This window comes from Camelus dromedarius, chromosome 9, assembly GCF_036321535.1.
Source record: "Camelus dromedarius isolate mCamDro1 chromosome 9, mCamDro1.pat, whole genome shotgun sequence".
NCBI lineage: Eukaryota > Metazoa > Chordata > Mammalia > Artiodactyla > Camelidae > Camelus > Camelus dromedarius.
In genome coordinates this window covers 64,391,792-64,417,797 of record NC_087444.1, presented here as the reverse complement: position 1 = coordinate 64,417,797, position 26,006 = coordinate 64,391,792, and the positions used below count along the sequence as shown (strand labels likewise).

General features: G+C 41.1%; 3 protein-coding genes and 1 non-coding gene across 8 annotated transcripts in view; 2 read left to right on the top strand and 2 right to left on the bottom strand.

Annotated features, from left to right (window-relative positions):
• LOC105096732 (major allergen I polypeptide chain 1) overlaps positions 1–26,006 on the top strand; it is an 83,711-nt gene that overhangs the window by 20,100 nt on the left and 37,605 nt on the right. Inside the window, exon 2 of one of the 5 annotated variants that reach the window (XR_010382340.1) lies at positions 2,738–2,864. The exons of the other annotated variants lie outside the window; for them this stretch is intronic. The gene's annotated coding sequence lies outside the window, so the exon portion shown is untranslated. The remainder of the gene's footprint in view (positions 1–2,737; positions 2,865–26,006) is intronic. 5 annotated transcript variants of the gene reach the window in all.
• Positions 1–26,006, bottom strand: part of LOC105096730 (zinc finger protein 181) — a 79,267-nt gene that overhangs the window by 28,942 nt on the left and 24,319 nt on the right. The window lies entirely within an intron of this gene.
• LOC105096731 (tetratricopeptide repeat protein 1-like) lies at positions 2,877–6,508 on the top strand. The gene has a single exon (XM_064489226.1). It carries the CDS (start codon positions 3,729–3,731, stop codon positions 4,596–4,598), a length of 870 nt encoding a protein of 289 aa, XP_064345296.1. The 5' UTR covers positions 2,877–3,728; the 3' UTR covers positions 4,599–6,508.
• TRNAT-GGU (transfer RNA threonine (anticodon GGU)) lies at positions 10,255–10,326 on the bottom strand. The gene has a single exon. It is a non-coding gene; the product is annotated as a tRNA-Thr (tRNA).

Below are 26,006 nucleotides of genomic sequence, written 5' to 3'. Positions count from 1 at the left end.
TGGGTCTGGGGACTTTGGCATGGGGTCATTCGCGGCCCATGAAGTCTAAGATGAGGTTTTACATGGAGAGAGTCTCATTTCTGGCAGTAACCGGTTTGCGGCATGAAAAGGGGAAATGTAACTTATCAGAATCTCCAGTACGGTCCATCCGTGGACCTTCCCGCAGTCGGCTGAGCGGAACGTGGGCTGCCGAGTGCGGAAACTGTGGATTCTAGCTTTCACCCATCCCAGGGCTGTGACCTTGCCTGAGTACCATCGCTAAGCTTGGCCTCCATTTCCTTGGGTGTAAAATAGAAATGTTTACAATTGTTCCCTCTTGGTGTAGGTAAATGGGAAGGGTACTTGGCGTGATGTGCTTCTGTCCCCCAGCCCTGCCCAGGCAGCAGCATTTTTGTATTGTGTTGCTAGGGAGGTGCGTTTCTAGGCCGTGATCTTAGGGGCTCACCCCCAAGAAGAATCTGACACTTGGGCCTTTCTGAGCTCTAACCTCTACACAGCTGATGAATAAAGTGGGAAGTGGGATAAACCTGCGGGTAAAGGTGGGTGGGAATAGCGTGTTTGGAATTGCCGCTCCTCTGCTAGGGCACAGAAGATCACGTGAGGCCAAAAGCCAAGGAGGCCCCTGAATTCATCTTTCGCGATTGTCATCTGATGCTTGCAAGTGGAGTTGACTTACCACTGACAGTAGTGAATCAGTCTTTCTGCTTAAGACACTTATATTTGAAAAGCAAATCCGTTACATATTCAGTAATGCTGGTGTGCAGGAGTGTTGTCTTTTGACATAAACACACAACAGGCCTGGGTTACTCTCTAGCATGGCACTGTGTTTACTTTTGTCATAGCCCTCATCATTGTCCGGACTTGTATTTGTTCATTTGTCCTCCACGTGGTTACCTTTCTCACTTCATTTCAGGCTCCCTCCTGTGTCCCCTCCTTGGAGAGGCCTTCCCCACTCACTCCATGTAAAGTTATCCTCATCTCTGACACCCTCACTCTGTTTTCTTGTCTCTAGAATCCTCAACGGCCATTCAAGATAGTATTCTGCATTCCTTCTTGGGGACCTTTCCCCAACCCCTTAGAGCGTGGCTCCTGATCTCCACTTTATCCTCAGACCTAGAACAGTACAGGGCCTGTAACTGGTGCTCCCTAAGTCATTAATGAGTGAATGACTGCCCACCAGGGATTCCCTTCACTCTTAAATACAACCATACCTTCCACCAAGGCCTGCAGGGCCCTGCTAGATCCACCTCTGCCCCTCCCTTTCTGTTCTCTCCTGCTCCTCCTTGCTCACTGCTCTCCAGCTTAGCTGTCTTGAACATTCCAAGCTCTTTCCCATTTCCCTTTGCCCTTGCAGTTTCCTCAGCCTGGGAAACTGTCCCCACATCTCTGCAGGGCTGCCTTTTCACTTCCCGGCTCTGCACCAGTGTCACCTCGCAGAAGGGTCTTTCCTTGCCCTTGTTAGTAGCTAGATAAAGTATCCACACCTGCCTGTCTTTTGACATCTTTGTGCACAAAATCTAGTAGTTACAGAGGCAGAGATGAGGGATTGATTCCCACCCACCCAGGGTTTTCTTGGAGCAAAGAGGAAAAATAACCACTATGACAGCTGGCCTTCACGTAGCACTTGATCTGTGTCGAGGTGTTTCCCCACCTCCTCAGAGTTAGCTTCTATTATTATCCCTGGCTTATGGAAGAAGAACTTGAGGCCTGCTGAAGGTCACACAGCTCCTAAGTAGCCAAAAGTCAACACCCTGTACACAGACAACCAGAGCCTGAATTCTCGGCCATCCTTCCACCCACAGTGGACTGGGGTGGCCTAGAGGTGACGTGTAATATGAACGTTGCAAGACAAATGTCCCTTTGGCACATGGACTTGGGAACGAGGGGGCGACAGCAGATGTCCTGGAGTATGTACACAGGCGGGAGAACCTCCGAGATGAGTCTCCGGAGGGTAAGATGGTGTGGTCTTGTACAGATGATCATGTTCTGCCTCTCTTCCTGGGACACATGACTCTAGGTGACTTGCCAGAGCTGCCTGAGCCTCAGGTCACTGACTGCACCCTAGAGATGATGACGGTCTTTACCTCATAGCTGAGAGAGAATTAATAAAAGTAGGGGAAACAGGCCAAGCGCTTACATGCGCCAGGCATTCCAGTGTTTGCTTCATGAACATTTTCTCTTTAGTTCTCACAACCACCTAGTGCAATGGGAACTGTTATTGTATTGATGAGGAAATCAGAAGCTGGAGAAGTAAGCTGCCTTCCCCCAGGTTGTAAGGCAGGCAGCTGTCGTTTTCAGTAGGCTGTATTCAAAGTCAGACTCTAGCTCCAGAGCTGGGGCTGGATTGTAGTTGCTGGGTTACGCATGTGACCCCTTAGCGTGGTGCAGGCAGTCGGTGAGGACCAGCAAGGCTCAGCTGCTGAGTAGTATTATGGTCACTGTCATCTGTTCCCTATTCCTCTTCACCCCAGAGTGCTTGCTGTCCCTGCCTCTCAGGCCTCATGGCCTTGGAATTGTCTTATGTCTTTCCGGAATGATTTCAGCATAGAGGGCCTTCTGCTCTGATACGGTCACATTCTTGCCCAAAGTCACTGTCTGTCTCCCCTTGGCGCCTAGGCTCCTGGGAAGTGATACTGGCCTTGGGGCTTCATGGTCCTTTACCAACAACTGAACATCAGTCTCTAATCACATCTCATTGGCCCAGGGCCAACAAAGCTACTTCTATTTGACTTTCCAGGCATCGATGACCTTCAAGGATGTGGCAGTGCCCTTTAACCAAGATGAGTGGGGGCAGCTGGACACTGCCCAGAGGACCCTGTACTGGGAGGTGTTGCTGGAGACCTGTGGGCTCCTGGCTTCTCTGGGTAAGGCCTCACTGCTCCTTCTGTGGGGACCTCCAGCCTCCTTCATCCTTCCCTTTGTTCAAAAGGCTTTCAAGGACACTCTCCCTCTTCCTTGCAGTCCTGATGAGTGTTCATTTCACTTCCTGCTGCCTAGTCTTCTTTGTCTGCCACAAGGAATTTGGGGCTGGAAACCAGTTTCCCCTCAAAACAGCCAGATGCCAAAGGACTAAGATTTGTTGGAGGAAATATAGGTGTCTTTTAATATTTGAGGGCAGGATGTGCAGGCAGGCACCATCAGAGACTAAAGTCAGGAAATGGAAGAAATCCTGATTAGATACTGGCCTTGGTGTCTTCTGTTCTTTCTGTCTCTTCTTGGGTCTCTTTGTGCCATTCTTGGCTTTTTCTGCCACAGGGAGTTCATGGCCAGAAGTGGCCACCCCATCCTTGATTTTAGAAGCCCCTCAGTTCCTTTTTTCTACTTATCTCTGTACTTTTTTTCATATCTCTCTCTTTCTCTTCACCTGGCTGTCTCCACATGGGTGTCCTAGTGGCAGGAAACAGCCACTCGAGCCCACTCTTCTTTTTACCTCTAACCCCAGTGCTCAGCACAGGCTGGCCCTAGTTTGTCCCTTCTCCAGATTCCCACATGACTGAAGCTGAGTGGCCAAGCTTGTTAGGTTCACAGCCTAGTTAGCAGAACCCGTGGGTAATGGGATGTTCAGAAAATGAGTGAACCCGACAGGACACTAGAACACATCTCTGTGAGGCCTACTGCCTTTCAAAAAACAGAATCTCATTTAAAAGGCTTCCTTGGGTCTCAGCCATTACGAAGCTCCACGAGAGGAGCTGTGGAGCTTTCAGCTTCGCCTCCGTCACTGATTGAGCATGGAGGAGAAGTCAGGAAACTGTAGGGTTCCAGAGGATCTGTTTAATGGTTTGAAAGTTACAGATCCCCAGGAAGTGGAGGGTGCTAGTCCGCCAGTTTCTAATGCCAAAGATCACCATTCCCAGAGCAAACTGCTCCAGGATGTTGAGACCCATCCCCAGGAGGACCAGGTAAAAGAGGAGAGCTTTTATGACCCCAGTGCCTCATTTGAGAAGGAGGAACCAAGAGTGGACGAGGTTGAAAACAAACCTGAAAATGATGGGAATTCCTTTGAACTAGATGAAGAATATCCAATAGAACTGGAAAGAAGCATGCCCGATGAAGAGAAAAAGAAAAGGAGAGAAGAGAGCACTCGACTAAAGGAGGAGGGAAACGAGCAGTTTAAGAAAGGAGGTTATACGGAAGCCGAAAGTTCTTACAGGCGAGCCCTTCAGATGTGTCTGTCCTGCTTCCAGAAAGACAGGTCTATTCTGTTTTCAAACAGAGCTGCTGCAAGGATGAAACAGGACACGACAGAGATGGCCATCAGTGACTGCAGCAGAGCAATTCAGTTAAGCCCCAGCTATATCAGGACAGTACTGAGGAGAGCAGAGTTGTATGAGGAAACCGACACGCTATATGAAGCCCTGGAAGACTGTAAATCCATATTAGAAAAAGATCCATCAGTACATCAAGGAAGGGAAGCTTGCACAAGATTACCTAAGCAAATTGAAGAACGTAATGAAAGACTAAAGGAAGAGATGTTGGGTAAACTAAAAGACCTTGGGAACTTGCTTCTCCAGCCTTTCAGACTCCACAGAAAATTTCCAGATCAGACAGGATTCCTCTACTGGCTCCTACTCCATCAATTTTGTTCAAAATCCAGATAATAACAGATAAAAGAGATAACAATAGCTTTTAAAGCTGGCTTGGAAATTGTGTGCTGCTTGCTGTTAGTCAGGGGAAAGGCCCTGCTAATGTTTAACTTTTAAAAGCATCTTATCTCAAAGACAGGCTATCCACTAGAGCCCAGTGCTCCTTTCTGCCCCTTGTTTTATGATCAGGGCTAAATGCACTTCCTGTTGTGATGAGCCTAATTTGATTGCCATTTTAAGGTAGTGTCTGTGCAGCTGTTGCCCTGGTTCTGGCTGTCCTTTATTTCGTCTGGGAGAAAGCCTGCTTGTTGAGGCTCACCTCCCCAAGCTCCTCAAAAACAAACCCAGCCAGAGTCTCCCGGGCCTAGCAAACCTGCTGGCCAGAGGCTGCCCAGCCACGACTGGTGGGGTTCCCACCTCTCCCTGATCACACATGCTGCCCAGGCCCCCAGGTGTGGGCTCCAGCATCTCGTGATTTCCTCTGTGGTAATAAACACTTTCTGTGATGGTCGGGAAAAAAAAAAAAGAAAATGTAAAAGGCTTCTTTGGCCCCGTATGCGTACATGCTCATCCCATGTGTTCTTAGGTGGGCCCTGATTCTCAGTACAGGAGATGATTTTAGAGGGTGCACAAGCTTGACAAGCGGCACTGATGGACAGTCAGGGAAGGCAATTCTTTTCGTCTTTGCTTTCCTGCTTGCTGATTGCTTCGGGAGACATTCTCTGTTTTGTGCTGAGTCTTTAATGCCCCTTTGATTATTGGTAAGTTCCCTCTTCAACAGAGGGGACAGCCTTAGACTCACAGCCCTGAGCAGGCAGCGTGAGTTCATTGAGACTTAACAGTACTATTTTGATTTTCTTGTAACTTGGCATTTGTGGCAAATGAGAAACTGGCCTTTCAGTTTCTCAAATTGACAGAAGATTCCCTTTTTGAAGACATATATTAAAGTTAAATGAAAAGTGGGTCAGTGTAAAGAAAAGCAGTTATTACCGATGGTTGTAATTAATGTTCCATGAGCACTGGTGCATCTGGGTCCTGTGACTGCATCTGAACAGGTTTGGGGGTCCTCTAGGACTGAGGTCAAGGGAGACGGATCAGCCTAGACAGCCAGCCTTTAGGGCCCAATGATGACGTTCCTGGCTTTGGTTCCCAGGTCACAGACCAGTTTGGACAAGAGCAGCCTCATCCTGAGGTCTCCTCTTCATCTAGGATTGAGACATTTCTTTTTGTCTTTGCTAAAATACACACATCTTATTTCTTTCTCCACAAACCAGATCTGATCCACCCACTGAAGCACAGGCAGGAGCTATGGGTGGTGAAGAGAAGCCTCTCCCAAAGTGTCTGTCCAGGTGGGTGGCCAAGTGCTAGGCAGTGGGGTTCATGGCCGCCTTAGCTGTGAGAGGACCACAGGCCCTGGAATTCCATGGGAAGCTGCTTGTTGTCACCTCGTTGGGTGCTTAGGTCAATGTAAAGTTCTTTGTCTTGAAGTCCCTCTGTCCTCCCACCTCAGTACCTCCTTGACTGTCACTGGGGGAAAGACCTGTTTTATTATGTAAGAGTGAGGCTCTGGGACCCAACTGCTTGGTATTAAAACCTCACTTTGCCCAGTGACATTAGGGAAGTTGCATCATTTTTTTGGGCCCCATTTAGCTAAGTTAGGCTGTTAACGTTCACTGCCTTTAACAGATAATCTCCAAAATCGCAGTGACTCAATACATGGAAAGTATTTTTCTCACTCATGGCATAGTCTACGTGGGTCACATGGGAGTTCGTATCACACAGGTTTTCAGAGACCCAGGTGTCTTCTGTCTGGCTTTCTGGTTACCTTGGCATCATTCCACTGGCAGCGGGGAAACAGGAGAGGAAGGAGAGAAATCACACCCAATTGCGTACACAGACTTCCCCTCACATTCTTTTGACAAGGACTCAGCAGTTGGCCGTCCCTCTTTGGACCCAGCTGGGAACTGAGGTTTAGCTGTATGTCCAAGGAGAAGAGCAGATGGGTTTCGTCCACATCAACCCAGTCTGCTCCACTCAGCCTGCTCTTGAAAATGGAAGTAATAATAATTTATAACTCATTAAACTGTTTGAAGATGTGATCATTAAATGCATGAAAGTACTTAGCACCACATCTGAGTTATAGTTAGGAACTCAAAAATAAAGTCAGCTATTAGGATCTTTCTAATGTCAGTCACAGTGCATAGTCTCACACATCCTCCTGGACTCAAGAAAAAAAAGAACTCCTGATACTACATTTGCTTGTATGTACTTTGCATCTCACTCTTTTCCATCCCTTCATCCATCCTCCCATTTCTCAGACAAAAGCAATCCCTACTTGCATAATTTTCCAGGCCCTCCTTTACTGTAAAACCTCAGAGGCGACATTTGGCTCTGTCTGGCCCATGTCTGGGCTGCTGAGAACTGTTGGAGTCACCAGGTGTGCTGTTGGTGCCACTGCAGCATCGTGGTCTTGCCCCTTTCCTGCTTTCCTGCGCTGCTCAGTCAGCCAATAAGGGTCTCTAGCCTCTTCCTCAGCCCAATGGAGTCTCTTCCAAATATTTACCTTTCCATGACATTCCACATGTTCCGTCAGGTTCTTCATGCCTAAGGGGGAAATTATGATCTTGCCCACTCCTCCATCCTCCACAGTATCAGCGGATGGCCCTGTTACTCAAGACACTCGAGAAAGTGGGAAATGACCTTGTACTCGGCCTCCATCTAACCCAATATCCACCCATCGTCATCTGGCTTATTTTATGTTTTTCACATCTGGTGAATCCATGACCTCCACCACCTCCGTGAGCTCCACCATGAACATCCTGGTTTAACTCTCATCATCATTTGCCAGTGTGATGCCTGGACACTGCTAACTGGTCAGGGTACATCTGCTCTGTGTTCCTGGTGAGATCTGTCTCCGGTACCAGCTCCCCAGTCCACACAACCATTGATCCAAACACTCACCACTCCCTGAGGCACTGATATCTCAGCATACAACCTATCTCTTGTCCTTCTTTCTTGCTCCTCAACCTTTCGGACCATCTCTACCTGTCTCATACCTGTAGCTTCCCTTCCCAACTTTATGAAGAGGTCTTGCCCCCTGCCATGGCCACTACCTGCACCAGAGACTAAAACACACCTTCCCCTGCAATCTCAGAGGCTTCTCATGCTTCCTCCTAGAAAGGAAACGGGTATTTAGATTAGCTTTGACTGTTCTTGAATTGACATAAATGGAACCCCATAGTTTATTGTCATGTGTGTCTTTTTTTTAAAATTGAGTTATAGTCGGTTTACAATGTTGTGTCAGTTTCTTGCGTACCTGTCTGTCTTCTTTTGATCTTTATCCTGAAAGTGTCCTCCTGGTGGTTGCATATAATTCAACTCCGTTCTTTGTCAGTACTCAGCAATATCTCATTCTAAGTATGTTCATTCTCCTGTGACTGCCATTTTTAGTTTTTTTCCTATATCTGATATCACGAATGTTCTTGTTCATCTTACTTGTGGATATGCACGTAAGTACTCACTTCTGTAGGGAATATGCACTAGAGTGGAATGACTGGGTCTTAGGGTAGGTGTAGTTTAGCTTGAACAGAAACTGCCAGACGGTATTGCAGGGCTGCACCCATTCACACTCCCACCAGCCCTGTGTGAGGGTGCCCGTTGCTGCACATTCTCGTCAGCACTTGGTGTCTCCCTGTTTCCTTTTTGAGGTCCAGTAGTGAGGTGGCTCAGGACCACAGCACTGATACCCTTCTTGACGAGGTTGCGGGTCTTATCCTAACTGCCGAATGTGATAACAGTAATAACGATGATGGATAATGGCCCAGGATTTACTGACCATTCACACTGTGCCAGGCACTGTGCTGAGTACTTTACAGGTATTGTCTTGTTAACCCTCGTGGTAGCCAGCGAATTAGAAACTGGGAGTCTCCCAGTGTGTCAGATCAGGAAATTGAGATTTAGGCAGTTAATAACTGTCGAGATGACTGCTTGGTAGAGGCAGGATTTGAACCAAAGTGACAGTCTTCACCCCCACACTATACTGGTTTCTATGCACCAAAAATCTGTTCTACTTTATTGCACTTGAGCTTTGGCCCCTTTTCCACTTCTGACTGGATTGTTCTCTGCCTCTGATCACCCCCTCATTATTGGCTTTCCCACATGTCACGGCCCTCTCTTGTTTTTAGGGTAGTTAGTCTCCCAGAATGATCCACCTCTGCTTAGTTCTGCAGCTTTAACTCCTGCATGTTGTGTCCTGTATCCAAGCCACAATGGAGACAGGATGGTTAACAAGTATTCGTTGCTTTTGCATTGCAAGCACCACATTAAGCACTGTGTGTGCACTGCTTCAGGCCATCCTCACAGTGATCTTTGAGAGATACTGTTCGTGCTCTGATTTTTAGGTGAGGGAGCAGAAGCTTGTGGAAACTGAATGGCTTGTTGAAGGGCATAAAACTAGCAAGCGGTGTGGCTGGGATTTGAGCCTGAGCTGATTCTCCCCTGGTACCATGATATCAAACACTATACTCTGTTGGCTCCTAACATTTATAATTGACTGCAGGTGTGTAGGTTTATACTAATCATAAACCTTGGTTTATGACATACTCTCATCATTTGTCAGTGTACTGTCATGTTTAATTTGTTTTTGAACTCTTTCCAGTCATTTATTTCCTCTAAAAAGTGCTACAGTGAACACCATCAGCCAATGCAAGAACAGAATTACCAACTAATATGCTACCTCAGTCCATAAATTTCTTCCTTTTCCCATCTTCTCCCTTCCCCACAGAGATAGTCACCTTATTGAACTTGCTTTCATAATTCCATTACTTTATATGTAGGAGTGTTTTGTGTTATAAATTGAATTTCTCTAGTTGATGTCGTGCATTTCAGATTTTCTGTTTCTTGTGTTGGATTTTTTTTAATGTCTTTCAAGCAATTTGTTTCACCTAGTTGTCGATTCATGGCTTGGTTTAATGATTACCTGTTTGTAAGCATACTTAAACAGTTTGTTGCATAGTTTGCTGTTTTTAACTATCATCAGTTTTCTAACTTACCATAGACGGTATCACAGTTGATTGCTATGGTTTGAACATGTTCCTCAAAAGTTGCATGTTGAAATCCTCACCTCCAGAGATGGTAGCATTAGAAGGTGGGGCCTTTAGTCGGTGCAAAAGTATGAGAGTGGAGCCCTCATGAATGGGATCAGTATCTTATCAAATAGGGTCCAGGGAGCTCCCTCGTGCCTTCCACCATGTGCAGATACAGAAAGAAGGCACTGGCTGTGAGCCACAAAGAAGGCCATCAATGGAGTATGACCCTGCTGGCACCTTGATTCCAGCCCCCAGAACTGTGAGAAACAAATTTCTGTTGTTAGTAAGCTCCCCAGGCTGTGGTATGTCGTTACCGCAGCCCGAATGGACCAAGACGTTAATGTAGTCTTTGGATACGTGCTTTTTAAAAATTCAGCGTTAAATTACTAAGAATTACCATGTGTGAGCTGTAGTTTTTCTCCTTCTCAAAATATTAATTACATCAGTATATCACAATCTACTTATCCATTTTGTTTCCTTTTTTTTTAATGTGGTCCCCCCCATGCTGCTGTGAAGATTCTGATATATGTGTCATCGTGCACACGTGCAGGAGTTTTAGTTGTAATTTCTTCCCCTTCCCTTAACAGAGGCACTGGGGATTGAACCCAGGACCTCGTGTTCACCAAGCACGTGCTCTTCCACTGAGCTACACTCCCTACCCCACTACTTGTAATTCTTTTTATGAGTGGAATGACTGGATGATTGAAAACAACTTTGTTGCCCAGTGTTTTCTAACGTGGCTTTATCAGTTTGTTAAGTTCACCAGCGATGAATGGAAGATTGCACAGACCACATCCTGTCCCACAGCTGACGCTGTTGGGCTCTGTTTTTGCCAGCTGAATGGGTACAAACTGGTCTTTGTTTGCATTTACCTCATTACTACCGAGGTTGAAATCCTCATTAAATGTTTTTTGGCCAGTGTGTTATCTTCTGTGAAAGTGCATGATCTTTTGCCTGTTTTTCAATTAATGTTTTGCACTGGAAGTGTTTTAGATTTTTAAGAATTTTTTTCTACATTCCTTATATTAATGTTCTGTTAACTATATATGTTGCGAGTGTATTCTAGTTTTTACTGTATCTTTTGTCTTTTGTTTACCTGTCTTTCATTGAACTTCTCATGAATACTTTTTGACAATTTACACAGTAATTTCATTCAGCTATTCAGATTTGGTGTTATCATCATCTAATACAGTGCCTGCATCATATTTCCTCCTGTTTATATTGCTTGAGAGGAATCATGATTGATATAAGAGAGTTTTACCCCAATCACAAGTTCCCTTTATAATGGCAGTAAGAGAATTGTTTTCTTTATTAGAATATTTTTATGTGTAATTGTGATATCCCACGTAACAACTTACTCTATAGCTTACAAACGAACCTTCAAAAGTTCATTTTTAAGTAAACTTTTTATTTTAGAATCATTCAAGGGTTACAGAAAAGCTCTATAAATGCTACAGTTTCCATATACTCTCCCTTCACCTGTTGCTCCTTGTGTTAACATCTTACATAGTCACGCTACGTATGTCAAGTTTCATTTATTACACACTTTATTTGGATGTCACCAGTTTTCCACCATCTGTCTCCAGTCCAGGATGATTTATTGTGTTTGGTTGTTATGTCCCCTTAGTCTCTTTTGGCCTGTGACCGTTTCTCAGTCTCGCCTTATTTTTCATGACACTGGCAGTTCTGAAGACTGTTAGTCAGGCATCTTGTAGAAGGCTATATTCAATGAGAGTTTCTCTGAGGCTTTACGCATGTTTAGACTGGGGTTCTGAGTTTTGAGAAGACTACCACAGAGGTGAAGTGGCCTCCTCATCACCTCGTGTGAGGGATACATAATATCCACATGACATCACTGGCAGTGGTGACCTTAATCACTTGATTTAGGTAGTGCCTGCCAGGTTTCTTCACTGTAAAGTTATTATTTTTCCTTTTCTGTACTCTTTCTTGAAAGTGAATCCCTAAGTCCAGCCCATACTATGGGCGGAGGGGGAGGTACTGCCCACTACATGTAGTATGTACACTGTATCTACTGTATAGCTGCAACTGTGTTATATTATTTGGGATCCTCTATTAAGAATTGTCCTTTCTCCCACATTTATTTATCCAGTTGATTATGTATCAGTGTTGGCCCATGTATATTTGTTTTATACTTGGGTTATAATTCACTGTTATGCTTATTTCTTTTGCTGTGTAAATTACTTCAGGCTTGGACATCGGGAGTTCTTTCAGGTTGGCTCTTGTATCCCTTTGACATATTCCTGTTCTTTAGTTTTTGAGGATTTTCTTACTTTCTGGAAGTGTGAGAGGCTTCTGGTTTCTCTTTTTCCCTGTCTCTGCCACAGAATGAGCTCTCTCTCCAAGGATCTCTGCTTCCCTTGATAAGTAGTATTATTTGATAAATATTATCAAATAATAGTACAGTTAGTCCACTGTATCCACGGGTTCTCCATCCATAGATTTCAACCAACCAGGGATTGAAAATATTCAGGAAAAAACATTCCAGAAAGTTCCAAAAAGCAAAACTTGGATTTGCAACATGCCAGCACCTGTTTACACAGCACTTACATTGTATTAGGTATTACAGGTAGTCTAGAGATGATTGAAAGTACACAGAAGGATGTGCATGGGTTATATGCAGGCACTGTGCCAGTTTATGTAAGAGGGTAGAGCATCTGCAGATTTTGGTCTGGAACCAACCCCCTGCACATACTGAAGGATGACTGTGTTTGGAAACCAAGGTCTAGGCACTGGGTGGTTTTGTTGCTGCATCACTGTTTCTAGAACCTCTCAGAACAGAGCTAAGAAATATAGGTATGTATAACTTACTTCTCAACTTTAAGCTGGTTCAGCATGGTTCCCTCTAGCCTTCCCTCCTTGCTTATTTGTAAGTTCTTTCTCTGACCATGACAAAACTGGCTCCGTTATCTACCATTTATTGACTTATTTTTCAACTCAATTATACAAGTAGTTTCCCTGGAAAACAAATTTACCAAGTAGAGTACGTTTATTTTATGTATAGTTATTTTTTGTCATTATCCTGACATTGTGCAGGTAGAACACCATTTGCAGCACTACTGAGGTCAGCTCACGTTCCCTCCCCTCAGTTAGGTTATGCTGTGTGTTTTTAATTCACTTAGGTTCATTAGGCACAGTCTGCATTACATCCTGAGATTGATCCCCTGACATCCTGTTTTTGGGTTTTGTTTTTTTGATTTTTAACTTGCACACTTAAATGTTCACATACTGTTTATACAGTTCTATGAGTTTTGACAAACGCATAGAGGCATGTTCTCACCACCCCAGTATAACGGTTCCATTACCAGTTCTCCTTTGTGTCCCCTTCATAGTCAGCCACTCTCCTCTTCCCCATTCACTGATAACCCCTGATCTGCTTCTGTCTCCATAGCTTTACTCTTTCCAGGATGTCGTATGAATGGAATCTATAACCTTTTGAGTCTGGCTTTTTTCACTTGCAAAATGCATTTAATGTTTATCCATGTCATTGGGTGAATCTACAGCTCATTCTTTTTGATTACTGTGTATTATCACAGTGGACGGATCCACCAGGTTGTGTAGCCATTCAGTCTTGGTTGCTTCTGGTGCTTGGCTATTAAGAATAAACCTGCCGTAGCAGTTCGCATACAGGTTTTTGTGTGAACATGAGATTTCAGTTCATTTGGGAAGACATTTAGGAATGAGATTGATGAGCTGTTTGATATTTCTTTAACTTTTTAGAGAGCTGTTAAATACATTCTAGAGTGGCTGTACCATTTTGCATTCCTACCAGCAGTGAGTGAGAGTTCCTCATGGTTCTGGTTCTTCACCAGCTTTGGTACTGTCAGTTTTTTTCTTTTGAATTTTAGTCTTTTCTAATATGTATAGAAGTAATTCATTATAGTTCTGACTTTTATTTCTCCAGTGACAAGTGATGTTGAGCATCTTTTCATATGTTCATTTTCCATCTGTATGTCTTCTTTTGTGGAATGTCTATTCAGATCTTTTGTTCATTTTGTTACTATTTTCTTGTATTTAAGGATACTTTATTCTAGATAAGAATCCTTTATTACATGTGATTTGTGAATATTTAACCTCCATCTGTAGCTTGTCTCTTCATCTCTTAACAGTGTCTTTCATAGAGCAAATATTTTTAATTTTTATTAAGTTCAATTTCTTGATGTTTTTTGTCCTTTAACAGTTGTGCTTTTGTTATCTAAATATTCACTGCTGAACACTGGGTCTCACAGATTTTCTCTCATGTGTTTTTCTAGAAGTTTTACGTTTTTATGTTTTATATTTAGGTCTATGACTTGTTTTAGTTATTTTTCCTATAAAGTGTGAGGTAGGTGTCCAGGTGTGCCTTTTTTGATCCCTTATGACCACCCAGAGCTATTTGTTGGATTGACTGTGCATCTTTCAAAAAGGAGTTTACTGCATTTGTAACTCTTTCTGGGCTCTCTATTCTATTCCACTGTTCTACGTGTTTCTATACTTTGATCAGCACAGTTTTGACTACTTTAACTTCATAGTATGTTTTATTATTTTTTAATTAAAGTATAGTTGATTTACAATATTAGTTTTATGTGTACAACATAGTGATTCAGTATTTTATAGATTATATTCCATTTAAAGTTATTCCCAAAAATGGCTCTGTTTCCTTGTGCTGTACGTCCTATCCTTGTTGCTGATCTGTTTTATACATAGTAGTTTATGTCTCTTGCCCCTCCTCCTTTCCACCTCCCCACTGGTAACCACTAGTTTTGTTCTCTATGAGTCTGTTTCTGTTTTGTTTTATATATATATTTGTTTGTTTTATTTTTTAGACTCCACATAAGGGATCATGTGCAGTATTTGTCCTTGTCTAACTTACTTCACTTAGCATAATTAGGTTTTAAATTGGGTAAGGTATTTTCTCTGACTTTGTTCTTTTTCTGAATTATTTTGTCAATTCTACTCCCTTTTGCCTTTTCATATAAATTTTGTAACTGCCTTTTCAATATATTTAAAAAGAACTTGATTTAAAAACTTCATGAAATTTTGATTAGATTGTGTAGAATCAAAAGATTAAATTAGAGAGAGTGGACAGTTTAACAGTATTGAGTCTTCCAAACCATGATCATGAAATACCTTTCCATTTATTTAAATCTTTTCTGATTTTTTTAATCAGTGTTTTATAATTCTCAGCATACAGATTCTGCACATATTATTGGATATTCATTCTATTCTGTAGGGTTTTTTTTCCCACTTTACCTTTTATTTTGCTGTATAGTTGATGTACAATATTATATATGTTTCAGGTATACAGTATAGTGATTCACCATTTTTAAAGATTATACTTCACTTATAGTTCTTATAAAATACTGACCATATTTCCTGGGCTGTACAATATATTTTTATAGCTTATTTATTTTATACATAATAACTTGTACCTATTAACCCCCTTATCCCCTCCTTGCCTTTCCCTACTTCTCTCTCCCCACTGGTAGCCACTAGTTTCTTCTTTGTATCTGTGAGTCTCTTTTCTTTTTTGTTACATTCAGTAGTTTGTTTTATTTTTAAGATTCCACATATAAGTGATATCATACAGTAATTGTCTTTCTTTTACTTATTTTACTTAACATAATACCCTCCAAATCAATCTATGTTGTTTTAAGTGGCAAAATTTCATTCTTTTAAATGGTTGAGTAGTATTCCATTGTATATATATTTTCCACACCATTCAACTCTTGATGGATATGTAGGTTGCTTCCATATCTTGGCTATTATAAATAATGCTGCTGTGAACATTGGGTGCATGTATCTTTTCATATTAGTGTTTTTATTTTCTTTGGATATATACCCAAGAGTGGAATTGCTGGACCATATGGTTCTATTTTTAGTTTTTGAGGAACCTTCACACTATTTTCCACAGTGGCTGCACCAGTTTACATTCCCACCAACAATGTACAAAGGTTCCCTTTTCTCCACATCCTTGCCAACAAATTTTGTAGATTTTTGAGTTTTGGTGTTTTTTTTTTAAATCATGAATGGAGGCTGGATTTTATAGGGTCAGTTACATTGACTTATTTTTAAATGTTGAACCAACTTTTCATTCCTGCATTGACTCTTCTTTATGATATGTTATCTTTCTTATGTTGGATTCAGTTAGAAATATATTGTTCAGTATATTTGTGTCTATAATCTTAAGAGATACTAGTCTGTAGTTTTTGTAATATGTTTTTGGCTTTAATATTAAGGTAATGATGACCTCATAAAATGAGATGGACAGTGTACCATCTTTTTCTGTTTTCTAGAGGAAACTGTACAAAATTGATATTTGGTATTATTTCATCCTTAGGTGTATCATAGGATTTAGTGATTAATTGTCTGGCCCCATATTTATGTTCTCTGAAAACCCCTGTTGTGAATTTATCTAGAGCTTATTGAATTTATAGATCCATTGACGAAGGATGTACTCCTTTATATTGTTAAACTTTCCATTTACATACATATGCTGTATGTGTTCATTATCCAGATTGCATGTACCTGTTTTGTGTCTTTTTACCTGGCTGTTCCTCTGGCACAGCAGACTCACTACGTCCACTCAGACTGTGCTCACTTCTGCCTTGTAAACCTTGTCTGGGGAGTGGCAGTGACTGTTCTCACTGACATCTGACTCAGACACCTGGGAATCTGCTTGCCCTCTGCCTCCATATCTCCAACATCTTCTCATGCCCTGAAGTTCTCTAGGCATCCAGGTTTCACTCAGAATTTATTTTGTACAATCTGTCTCCTTTGCCCACAGTATCCCTCCGATTTCTCTGTCAGGCAGTTTCTAACTCTGTTAGGAAACAACTCGTGGCACACCTCCTGGGAGACCTCTTGTGATCTCTTTCATTCTCTCATCTGGACAGAACTGGTGCACCTTACCTGTGCTCTCTTAGCATCGTGATGAGATGTTCTCTTGGGGCCAACATACTACAGGTATGCCATCATTATTCTGTCCACCCTCCTCAACTCAGGACTGTAAGGAGGACCCTTTCGCCGGACCCTCACTCCTCTGCCTCACCAAGCCCTCCTGAGTTTCCCTTTTTAAATGTCAAGAGTCCAAGGAGCAGAAAAGAACGAAACTGTAGAACCTGGATTTCAGATTGTCAAAACATAACAAGCTCAGAGGCATTATTTTCATCTTCATTTTCCCTCTAAAGTGGTGATTTTGTTTCTTCTCTGTTGGCATCATTAATAGGTTATTGGTATGTATTGAATTCTTTTCCAGGAGCGAGAGAAAAATGAGTCTAGAGAGTCAGCCACTTGTCAGCTGCTCTTGTCTGAGGGACCCTCACTTCAGGTATGGCCGAGACAGGGAGCTTCAAGGGACTCCAGGATTGGAGAAACCAAAACTCAACAAGGGCCATCAGAAATGCAGGAAGGAATCTTAAGGCCTGGGACAGATCCCCACAAGACTAGCCCTGGGAAGATAAGCCCTAATTGTGACGAGCTGGGGACAGATGACAGTCTGCACCCTGGAGTCTTACAGGAGCAAGTCCCTCCTGTAGGTGTTCTCCATGAAAGTGGCCCACACAGACTAGTTAAAGCCCCCAGGAATCATGCACAGAAGAACCATCATGGGTATAGTGAATGCAGGAATACCAGGAGTCAGGATCTTGCACAGCGTGACTGTGTTCATGCTGAAGTGTAGTCTTATGAGTGCATACAGTGTAGGAAGGCCTTCGGCTGTACCTCAGACCTCATGCAGCACCAGCAGATTCACACTGGAGGAAAACCTTTTGAGTGCAAAGAATGTGGAAAAGCCTTCAAACATACAAAGCACCAGTGGGTTCACACTGCAGAGAGGCCCTATAAGTGCAGTAAATGTGGAAAGGCCTTCATCCCACAGTCTGCTTTTATTAAGCATCGTATGACCCACACTGGAGTAAAACCCTTTGTATGCAAAGACTGTGGGAAAGCCTTTTGCTACAGGTTTAATTTGAGTAAATACGTGAAGATTCACACTGGAGGGAAGCCCTATGAGGGCAGTGAATGTGGGAAAGCTTTTTCTCGCCAGTCACACCTCACGGAGCACCAGCAGATTCACACTGGAGGGAAGCCCTATGAATGCAGTAAATGTGGAAAGTCTTTCTCCTATCACTCTGGTTTTGTCCAACATAGTTGGATCCGCACTGGCGAGAAACCCTTTAGTGCAAAGAATGTGGGAAAACCATTTGCTCCAAGTTTAATTTGAGTCAACACATGAGGATTCACATTGGAGGGAAGCCCTGTGAATGCAATAAATATGGAAAGGCCTTCGACCAACACTCATCTTGTATTAATCAATATGACCCAAAGTAGAGAAGAAACACTTCAATGCAAAGTCTGTGAGAAAGCCTTTTGCTACAACTCTGATCTAAATTGACAAATGAATATTCACACTGGAGAGAAGCTCTGTGAGTGCATCAAGTGTGAGAAAGCTTTCATACACCTCATAAAACACCAGCAGATTCCCATGAGATAAGCCAGTATATGTGGAATGGCCTTCACTTAACACTCATCTTTCATTCATCACTATAGGATCCTTACTGTAGGAAACTATTATTCATACTACTTCATGAAATACCAAAATGGCCCTCCATTGCCCTCCATTACTCTCCTGTTCCCCATGGGTAAATTTTCTCATTCACCTCTCTCTCCCACCTCCATGGCCTACTCTTGCCACAGCTGCTGGCTCCTGACAGAGCTGTGAGGTGTTTCCTGCTCAGTGTAGTGCTCTGAGCCCTGTCTCTGGAGCCATAACACCTGGTGTCAAATCCCAACTCTGCTGGCTAGAAGCTGTACTGACCTGTGCAAGTTACTAAATCTTTCTCTGCCTCAGTTTCCTCATTGGTAATATAGGTACTTTAATAATAAAGTATTTACTTCACAGGGCTGTTGTGAGAGTAAATGGCTTAATGTATGACAAAACTGAGAACAGAATCCGTTGCTCCCTGAGTGTGTGTGGGTTGGCAGTTACGATCCCTGCTGCCTTTGCTACTTGAAATTGATTTACCACCATTATTATCACCATCATCTATGTCACTGCCTGGATTTAAGACTTTGGAGCAATTCTGTGATGCTTTGTGGTTAAACAGCATAGATACCAGAGATGGCCAGACAGAGATTCCCAACTTGGATCAGCTCCTTACCATTTCCTTCCATTTTGGCAAATCAGACTGTTTCCTTGACATTCTTTATCTTCATTTTAAAATGGTGCCTTTCAAGGAACTGCATGAATCATTTCATGTTATTTTACTTCAAATGTAGGCTTTGCTCAGTTTAAGACTTACACACAGTGACACCAGCAAGACAGTGGAATAGGAGATGCTCTCACAGATAATCCAGTTTGACAGTGATCCACGCACAAAAATAACCTTTTGAAAGCTCTAGTATCCAGGTGAGAGATTACAGTAGTCAGATGAAGCATATAAATGAGAAAAGGTGCATTGAAGGATGTAGGATTAACAGTTTGTTACATGCATCACCTTTTCCTCAAACCCACGTAGATAAGTGCTGAGAGAAGTTCCCTCCACTCAGGAGCTCTCTTGTGGGGAAGAGTGATGTAAGTTTTTTACTTTGTCACAGGTCCAGGGTCCTGACCCACTATCCTGGTAGCCTTCACCCAAAGACACAGGCTTAGTCCTTCTCTAGTGGACCCTGAAGCCAACGCATCCCCCCTCAGATTCAGGTTCTAGGCCTGTCTGGGTCCTAGGCTGGACCCTGTAGACCCAGGCTCCAGGCCCATCACTGCAGATGTAGGTTCCAGACCAGCCCCTGCAGACCCAAGCTTCAGGCCTACCTCAGGAGTCCCTAGTGCCAGTTCACCCCATCAATTCCAGGTTCCAGGCCCACCTCTGTGGGCCCATGCTCCAGGCCTGGCCCATATGACTCAGGTCCTAGGCCCTCCACAGTGGAGCCAGGCTCCAAGTCTGCACTGGTCCCTGGTGACAGGCTGGACCCTGTACAGCCAGGTTCCAGGCTTATCCCAGCGACCCAGGATCACCCTTATAAATCCAAGCTCCAGGCCTGTCCCAGTAGATGGGCTATATGGCTGGTGTCAGGCTGGCTCCTGTAGGCCCTGACAACAGGTCTATCCACCCATGGACCCTGGTATCAGGCCTTCCTGAGGAACCTGCAAGCTGCCTTTCCCAGAATGTGTGCCCAGGCTGACTAGTGAAGGGCTTTCCATGTAGAAGCTTATTCATAATGACCAAAAAAGGTATCCTCCTTAAATGTGCAGACATCAGTGCAAGACTGTAGAGATAACAAATAATCAGAAAAACAATGCCACCAAAGGGGTAAAATAAAGCACCAGTAACTGACCCTAAAGGTATGGAGATCTACAAATAGACTGAAAAAGAATTCAAAATACTCATCATAATGAAGCTTGGTGAGCTATGAGCGAGCACAGATATCTAACCAAGCAAATTCAGGATAACAAACATGAACAAAATGAGATGTTCACAATGTGACAGAAATCTTTAAAAATAACCAAACAAATTTTGGTGCTAAAGAACTCAGTGACCTAAAAAATTCAATATAGAGCTTTCACAGCAAACTTTACCAGACAGAAGGAATAATCAGTGAGTTCAAAATCAGTTCTTTTGAAAATACAGAGAAAACAAAGGAGTGAAGAATGTCTACTGGATCACAAAACAAGTCTTAACAAATCTAAGAAGAGTGAAATTATTCCAGGTATCTTTTCCAGCCAGAATGGAGTGGAACCAAAATTCAGTAACAAAAGGAAAATGGAAAAATTTGCAAATAAATGTAAATTGAACAACATGCTCTTGAAAAACCATTGTCTCCAGGAAGAAAGCAAAAGGGAAAATAAAAACTATCTGCAGATAATTGAAAATGAAAACACACCAAAACTAATGGGATACAGTAAAGGCTGTACTAAGAGGGAGGTTTATAGTGATAACTTCCTGCATTAAACAATCTCAAACAGCCTAGTAATATACCTCAAAGAATAAGAAAAGGAACAAATTAAGCCCAAAGTTAGCAGAAGATAGAAATAAAGATTAGAGTAGAAATAAATGAAATAACTATAGGGAAAAAAAAGCTGGTTCTTTCAAAAGAAACAAAATCAATAAACCTTTAGCTAGGCTGACTAAGAACAAAGCAGAGAAGACTCGAAATCAGAAAGGAAAAGGAAATATTACAAGTAATGCCACAGAATTTTTTTTAATTATAAAGGATTGTTATGAGCAATTACATGCCAACAAACTGGACAAGCTAGAACAGTTGGGTAAATTCCTAGAAACATCAACCTACCAAGACTGACTCAAGATAAACAAAGCCTAGACAAACAGATACAAATAATGAGGCTGAATGAGAAATTTTAAAAACTCTTCAAAAAAGAGACACCTAGGACCAGATGGTTTCACAGGTGAATTCTACTCAACATTTAAAGAATTACTGTAAGTCACCTATACATACAGTTATACCTTATATTTTTTAATGGAAAAAAAAATTACTACCAGTCCTTCATAAGGTCTTCCAAAAACAAAAAGAAGAGGGAACACTTTGAAACTATTTTTATGAGGCCAGCATCACCCTGATACCAAAGCCAGATAAAGACACTGAAAGAAAAGAAAACTACAGACCAAAATCCTTGATGACTGTGGATGAAAAATATTCTATAAAATATTTGCAAACTGAATTCAACAGTACATGAAAAGGACCATACACTGTGACCAAGTAGGATGTATCCCTGGGATGCAAGGATAGTTCAAACACAGCAAAATAATGTGATACACTATATTAACAGAATGAAGGCTAAAAATGACATGGTCATCTCAATAAAGGTAAAGAAAATTTGGCATAAGTACAATGGAATGTTATGCAGCCTTAAAAGAAAATCCTGCCATTGGCAATAACATGGATGAATCTGAGGACCTTACGGTTAGTGTAATAAGCCAAATACAAAAGAACACATATTTAGTGATAGCACTTATATGATGAATCAAAATAGTCATAGAAACAGACAGTGGATTGGAGGTTCCCAAGGCCTGAGCAGAGGGGGAAACGTGCAGGTAGGTATTAGTCAAAGGGTACAAAGTTTTTATTACACAAGATAATTTATAGAGCTCTCTACAACATAGCTCTTGGTTAACAGTACTATTTTATACTTGGAAGTATACTAAAACAGTGTATCTTTATGTTGAATGTTACCACACAAAGTAAGAGTAGGGGGAATGTTTTGAAGGTGATTGGTAAGTTTGTGCCATGGATTGTAGTGATGTTATAATGGTTGCATGGTTATTTTGATTTCATCAAGCTGTGTACATGAATATACTTTTTGTATGTAAAAAAGTGTTTTTTAATAAAGCCTTTTTAGTGGCTGTGAAGAAAAAAAAAGGTGAAGAACATTATAAGATCACATAGTTAGTGAAAGGAAAGTTTGAACTTTGGTCTGATACCAGAGCAATTCAGTGTGGCAGAAAAATGTAATAGTTCATATGGAATGCGGTGTATATCCTAAAGGGGAATGACTAGCTCAGTTTGATGGCAGAGGATATAAAATACTTCCCAGAGAAGCAGTTGCTTTACCTGAGTCTTCATAAATAAGAGTTATCCATACATATAGTTATACCTTGTCCTGATCACAGGAGGAGGTAGCAGCATGTGTCAGGATATGACAGTGGAAGTATCAGCTGAACCACCAAGATGTGATAGGCACTAGATACCAAAGTGAGTTGTAAGACACAGAATGAAGATGCTTATTGGAAATGCCCAATAATGAGTCAGCCTATATGTGGAACTAAAAAGAGTTAAGAGCTGGAGATACGAGAGTCTTGTAAAGTGATTTCATTTGGAGAAAGCAGCATGGTGAGATCATAGTTCTCTTTAAAGGGAGGATGATTCTCTGTTCCTCACTTTACACTTGGCAAACCTTCAACAGAACCATTTCGAGAGATACGTATCTACCCTGATTTTCTGAGAGCAAGATCAAAAGCAAAGATGAAATAGGAGAATAAAAAACAGTGGAACTGTGTTCCAAAAATACCTTCATTTATTTTCATGGTAGGGAAATAAAAATGTTTTATAAAAAACAAAAAAAGATTCATCAAGTTCTTAAATGAGGACATGCAATATGTTAAGTATGTCAAATTCATTTACCTAAATTTTTAAGAAGTAATTTTATCAGGGTTCTCCAGGAAAACAGAACCAGTAGAATGTGTCTAAGTAAATACATTAAAGGGAGACTTATTTTGAGGAATTGCCTCATGGTTCTGGAGGTTAGTAAATCTGAAATCTTCAGGGAAGCATGATGGAAAACTGGACTGGTATCCACAAAATGAACCATTCGACAAAATGAGCCAACCTATATCCACTTGTTTATTAAAATCCTCTGGTGAGGTCACCTTCTGGTGAGTGTTCCTGTTTTTTTTCTTCTCAAAATATTTCATTATATCAATAATTGCAAAGTATTTATCCATTTTTAGGAACATTCATCTCTTTTTATAATTATAGCTTAAAAATCTGACTATACTACACTAGTCAATAAAAGATTCTCACTGGATATTTTGAACAGAGCTGCTATGCACATGAGTGTACAAGTATCTGTTCAAGACTGCTTTCAGTTCTTCTGGATTATACTCTGAAATGGAATTTCATCATACGGTAGTTTTTTTTTTTTAATAACTATAGTTGATTTACAATGTTCTCTTAGTCTCAGGTATACAGCAAAGTGATTCAGTGTGTGTGTATGTGTGTGTGTGTGTGTGTATATATATGCTTTTCCATTATAGGTTATTACAGGATACTGACTATAATTCTCTATGCTATATAGTAAATCCTTATTTATCTATTTCATATATATATTGGTGTTTATCTGTTAATCCCATACTCCTAATTTATCCCCTTCTTTCCCCTTTGAGAACTGTGTGAGTCTGTTTCTGTTTTGTAAATAAGTTCACTTATGATTTTTTTATGTTCCACATATTAATGATACCACATTAATATTTGTCTTTGTCTTACTTAGTATGATATCCTTGAGGTCATGTTGCTGCAAATGGCAATATTTCATTCTTTATGGCTGAGTAGTGTTCGTGTTCGCGCGTGCGCTTGTGTGTGTGTGTGTGTGTGTGTGTGTGTGTGTGTACCTCAATATTTCATTCTTTTTATGGGTAAGAAGTATTCCACTGTATGTATGTTACATATATACATACATATATATGTACATAGGTATGTGTATATACCATGTCTTAAGCCAGTTGTCTGTTGATAGGCACATGAGTTATTTCCATGTCTTTTTTTTAAATTGGAGTATAGTTGCTGTATCATATAAATTGAAAGTGTAGTATATAGTGATTCACAATTTTTAAAGGTTATACTCTATTTATAGTTATTGTAAAATTCTGGCTATATTCCCTAAATTGTACAATACATCCTTGTAGCTTATTTTATACCTGGTAGTTTGTACCTTGTAACCACCTACTTCATCTTGCCCCTCCCCCACTTCCTCTCCCCACTGATAACCACTAGTTTGTTCTCTATATTTGTGAGTCTTTTTTGTTAAATTCACTAGTTTGTTGTATTTTTTAGATTCCACATTTAAGTGATATATTTGTCTTTCTGTCTGACTTACACTTAGTATGATCTCTGCATCCATCCATGTATCTGCGAATGCCAATGTTCCATTCTTTTTTATAGCTCAGTAATATTCCATTGTGTGTGTATATATATACACATCTTCTTAAGCCAGCTGTCTGTTGGTGGGTTGTTTCCATGTCTAGGTTATTGTAAATGGTGCTACTGTGAAAACTGGGGTGCATGTATCCTTCCAAATTAGAGTTTTTGCTTTTTCTGGATATATGCCCAGGAGTGGGATTGCTGGATCATATGGTAACTCTATTTTTCATGTTTTAAGAGACTTATATACTGTTTTCCATAGTGCCTTCACCAAATTACATTCCCACTGACAATGCAGAAGGGTTCCCTTTTCTCTACATTCTCTCCAGCCTTATTATGTGTACATTTTTTGATAATGGCCATTCTGACCAGTGTGAGGTGATACTCCATTGTGGTTTTGATTTGCAGTTCTCTAATACTAGCGATGTTGAGCACCTTTTCATGTGCCTGTTGGCCATCTTTTCTTTGGAGAGATGTCTGTTTAGGTCTTCTACCCATTTTTTGATTGGGCTGGGGTTTTTTGATAGAGTTGTATGAGCTGTTTGTATATTTTGGAAATTAAGCCCTCATCAGTCATATTGTTTGCAAATGTTTTCTCCCAGCTTATAGGTTATCTTTTTGTTTTGTTGATAGTTTGCTTTGTTGCATAAGCTTGTAAGATTGATTAGGTCCCATGTTTATTTTTGCTTTTCCTTTGCCTTGGGAGACTGATCTAATAAAATACTGCTTTGATTTATGTCAGAGAATGTTTTGCCTGTGTTCTCCTGCAGGAGTTTTATCATGTCCTGTCTTATACTTAAGTCTTTAAGCAATTTTGTGTTTATTTTTGTGTATGGCATGAGTGTTCTAACATTGATTTACATGAGGCTGTCCGGCTTTCCCAACAACACTTGTTGAGGAGACTGTCTTTTTTCCATTGTATATTCGTGCCGCCTTTGTCAAAGATTGACTGTAGGGGTGTGGGTTTATTTCTGAGCTATTATGTTTCATTAATCTATATGTCTGCTTTTTGCCATTACCATGCTGTTTTGATTTCTGTAGCTTTGTAGTACTGTCTGAAGTTTAGGAATGTTATACTTCCAGCTTTGTTCTTTTACCTTAGAATTGCAATGGCAATTTTGGGTCTTTTGTGGAATATAAATTTTAGCATTATTTGTTCTAGGTCTCTGAAAAATATTGTGGTTAATTTGATAGGGGTTGCAATAAATCAGATTGCTTTGGGTAGTATGGCCATTTTAACTATATTAATTCTGCCAATCCAAGAGCATGGGATATCTTTCCATTTCTTTGAATCACTTTTGATTTCCTTTATCAGTGTTTTATGGTTCTCACCTTCTTGGTTAGGTTTACTCCTAAGTATTTTTTGACACAATTTTAAACTAGATTGTGTTTTTACCTTCTCTTTCTGATATTTCATTGTAAATGTAAATAAATGCAACAGATATCTGTATAGTAATCTTGTATCCTGCTATCTTGCTGAATTCATTTATTAGTTTTAATAGTTTTTGTATGGAGTATTTGAGATTTTCTATATAGAATATCATGTAATATGCATATGATGACAATTTTACCTCTTCCGGTCCAATTTGGATACCTTTTATTCCCTTTCCTTGTCTGACTGCTGTGGCTAGGACTTCCAATACTATGTTGAACAGAAGTGGTGAAAGTTGGCATCTTTGTCTTATTC

Coding starts and splice junctions, on each gene's coding strand:
- LOC105096731 (XM_064489226.1), top strand. CDS start 3,729: ATGGAGGAGAAGTCAGGAAACTGTAGGGTTCCAGAGGATCTGTTTAAT.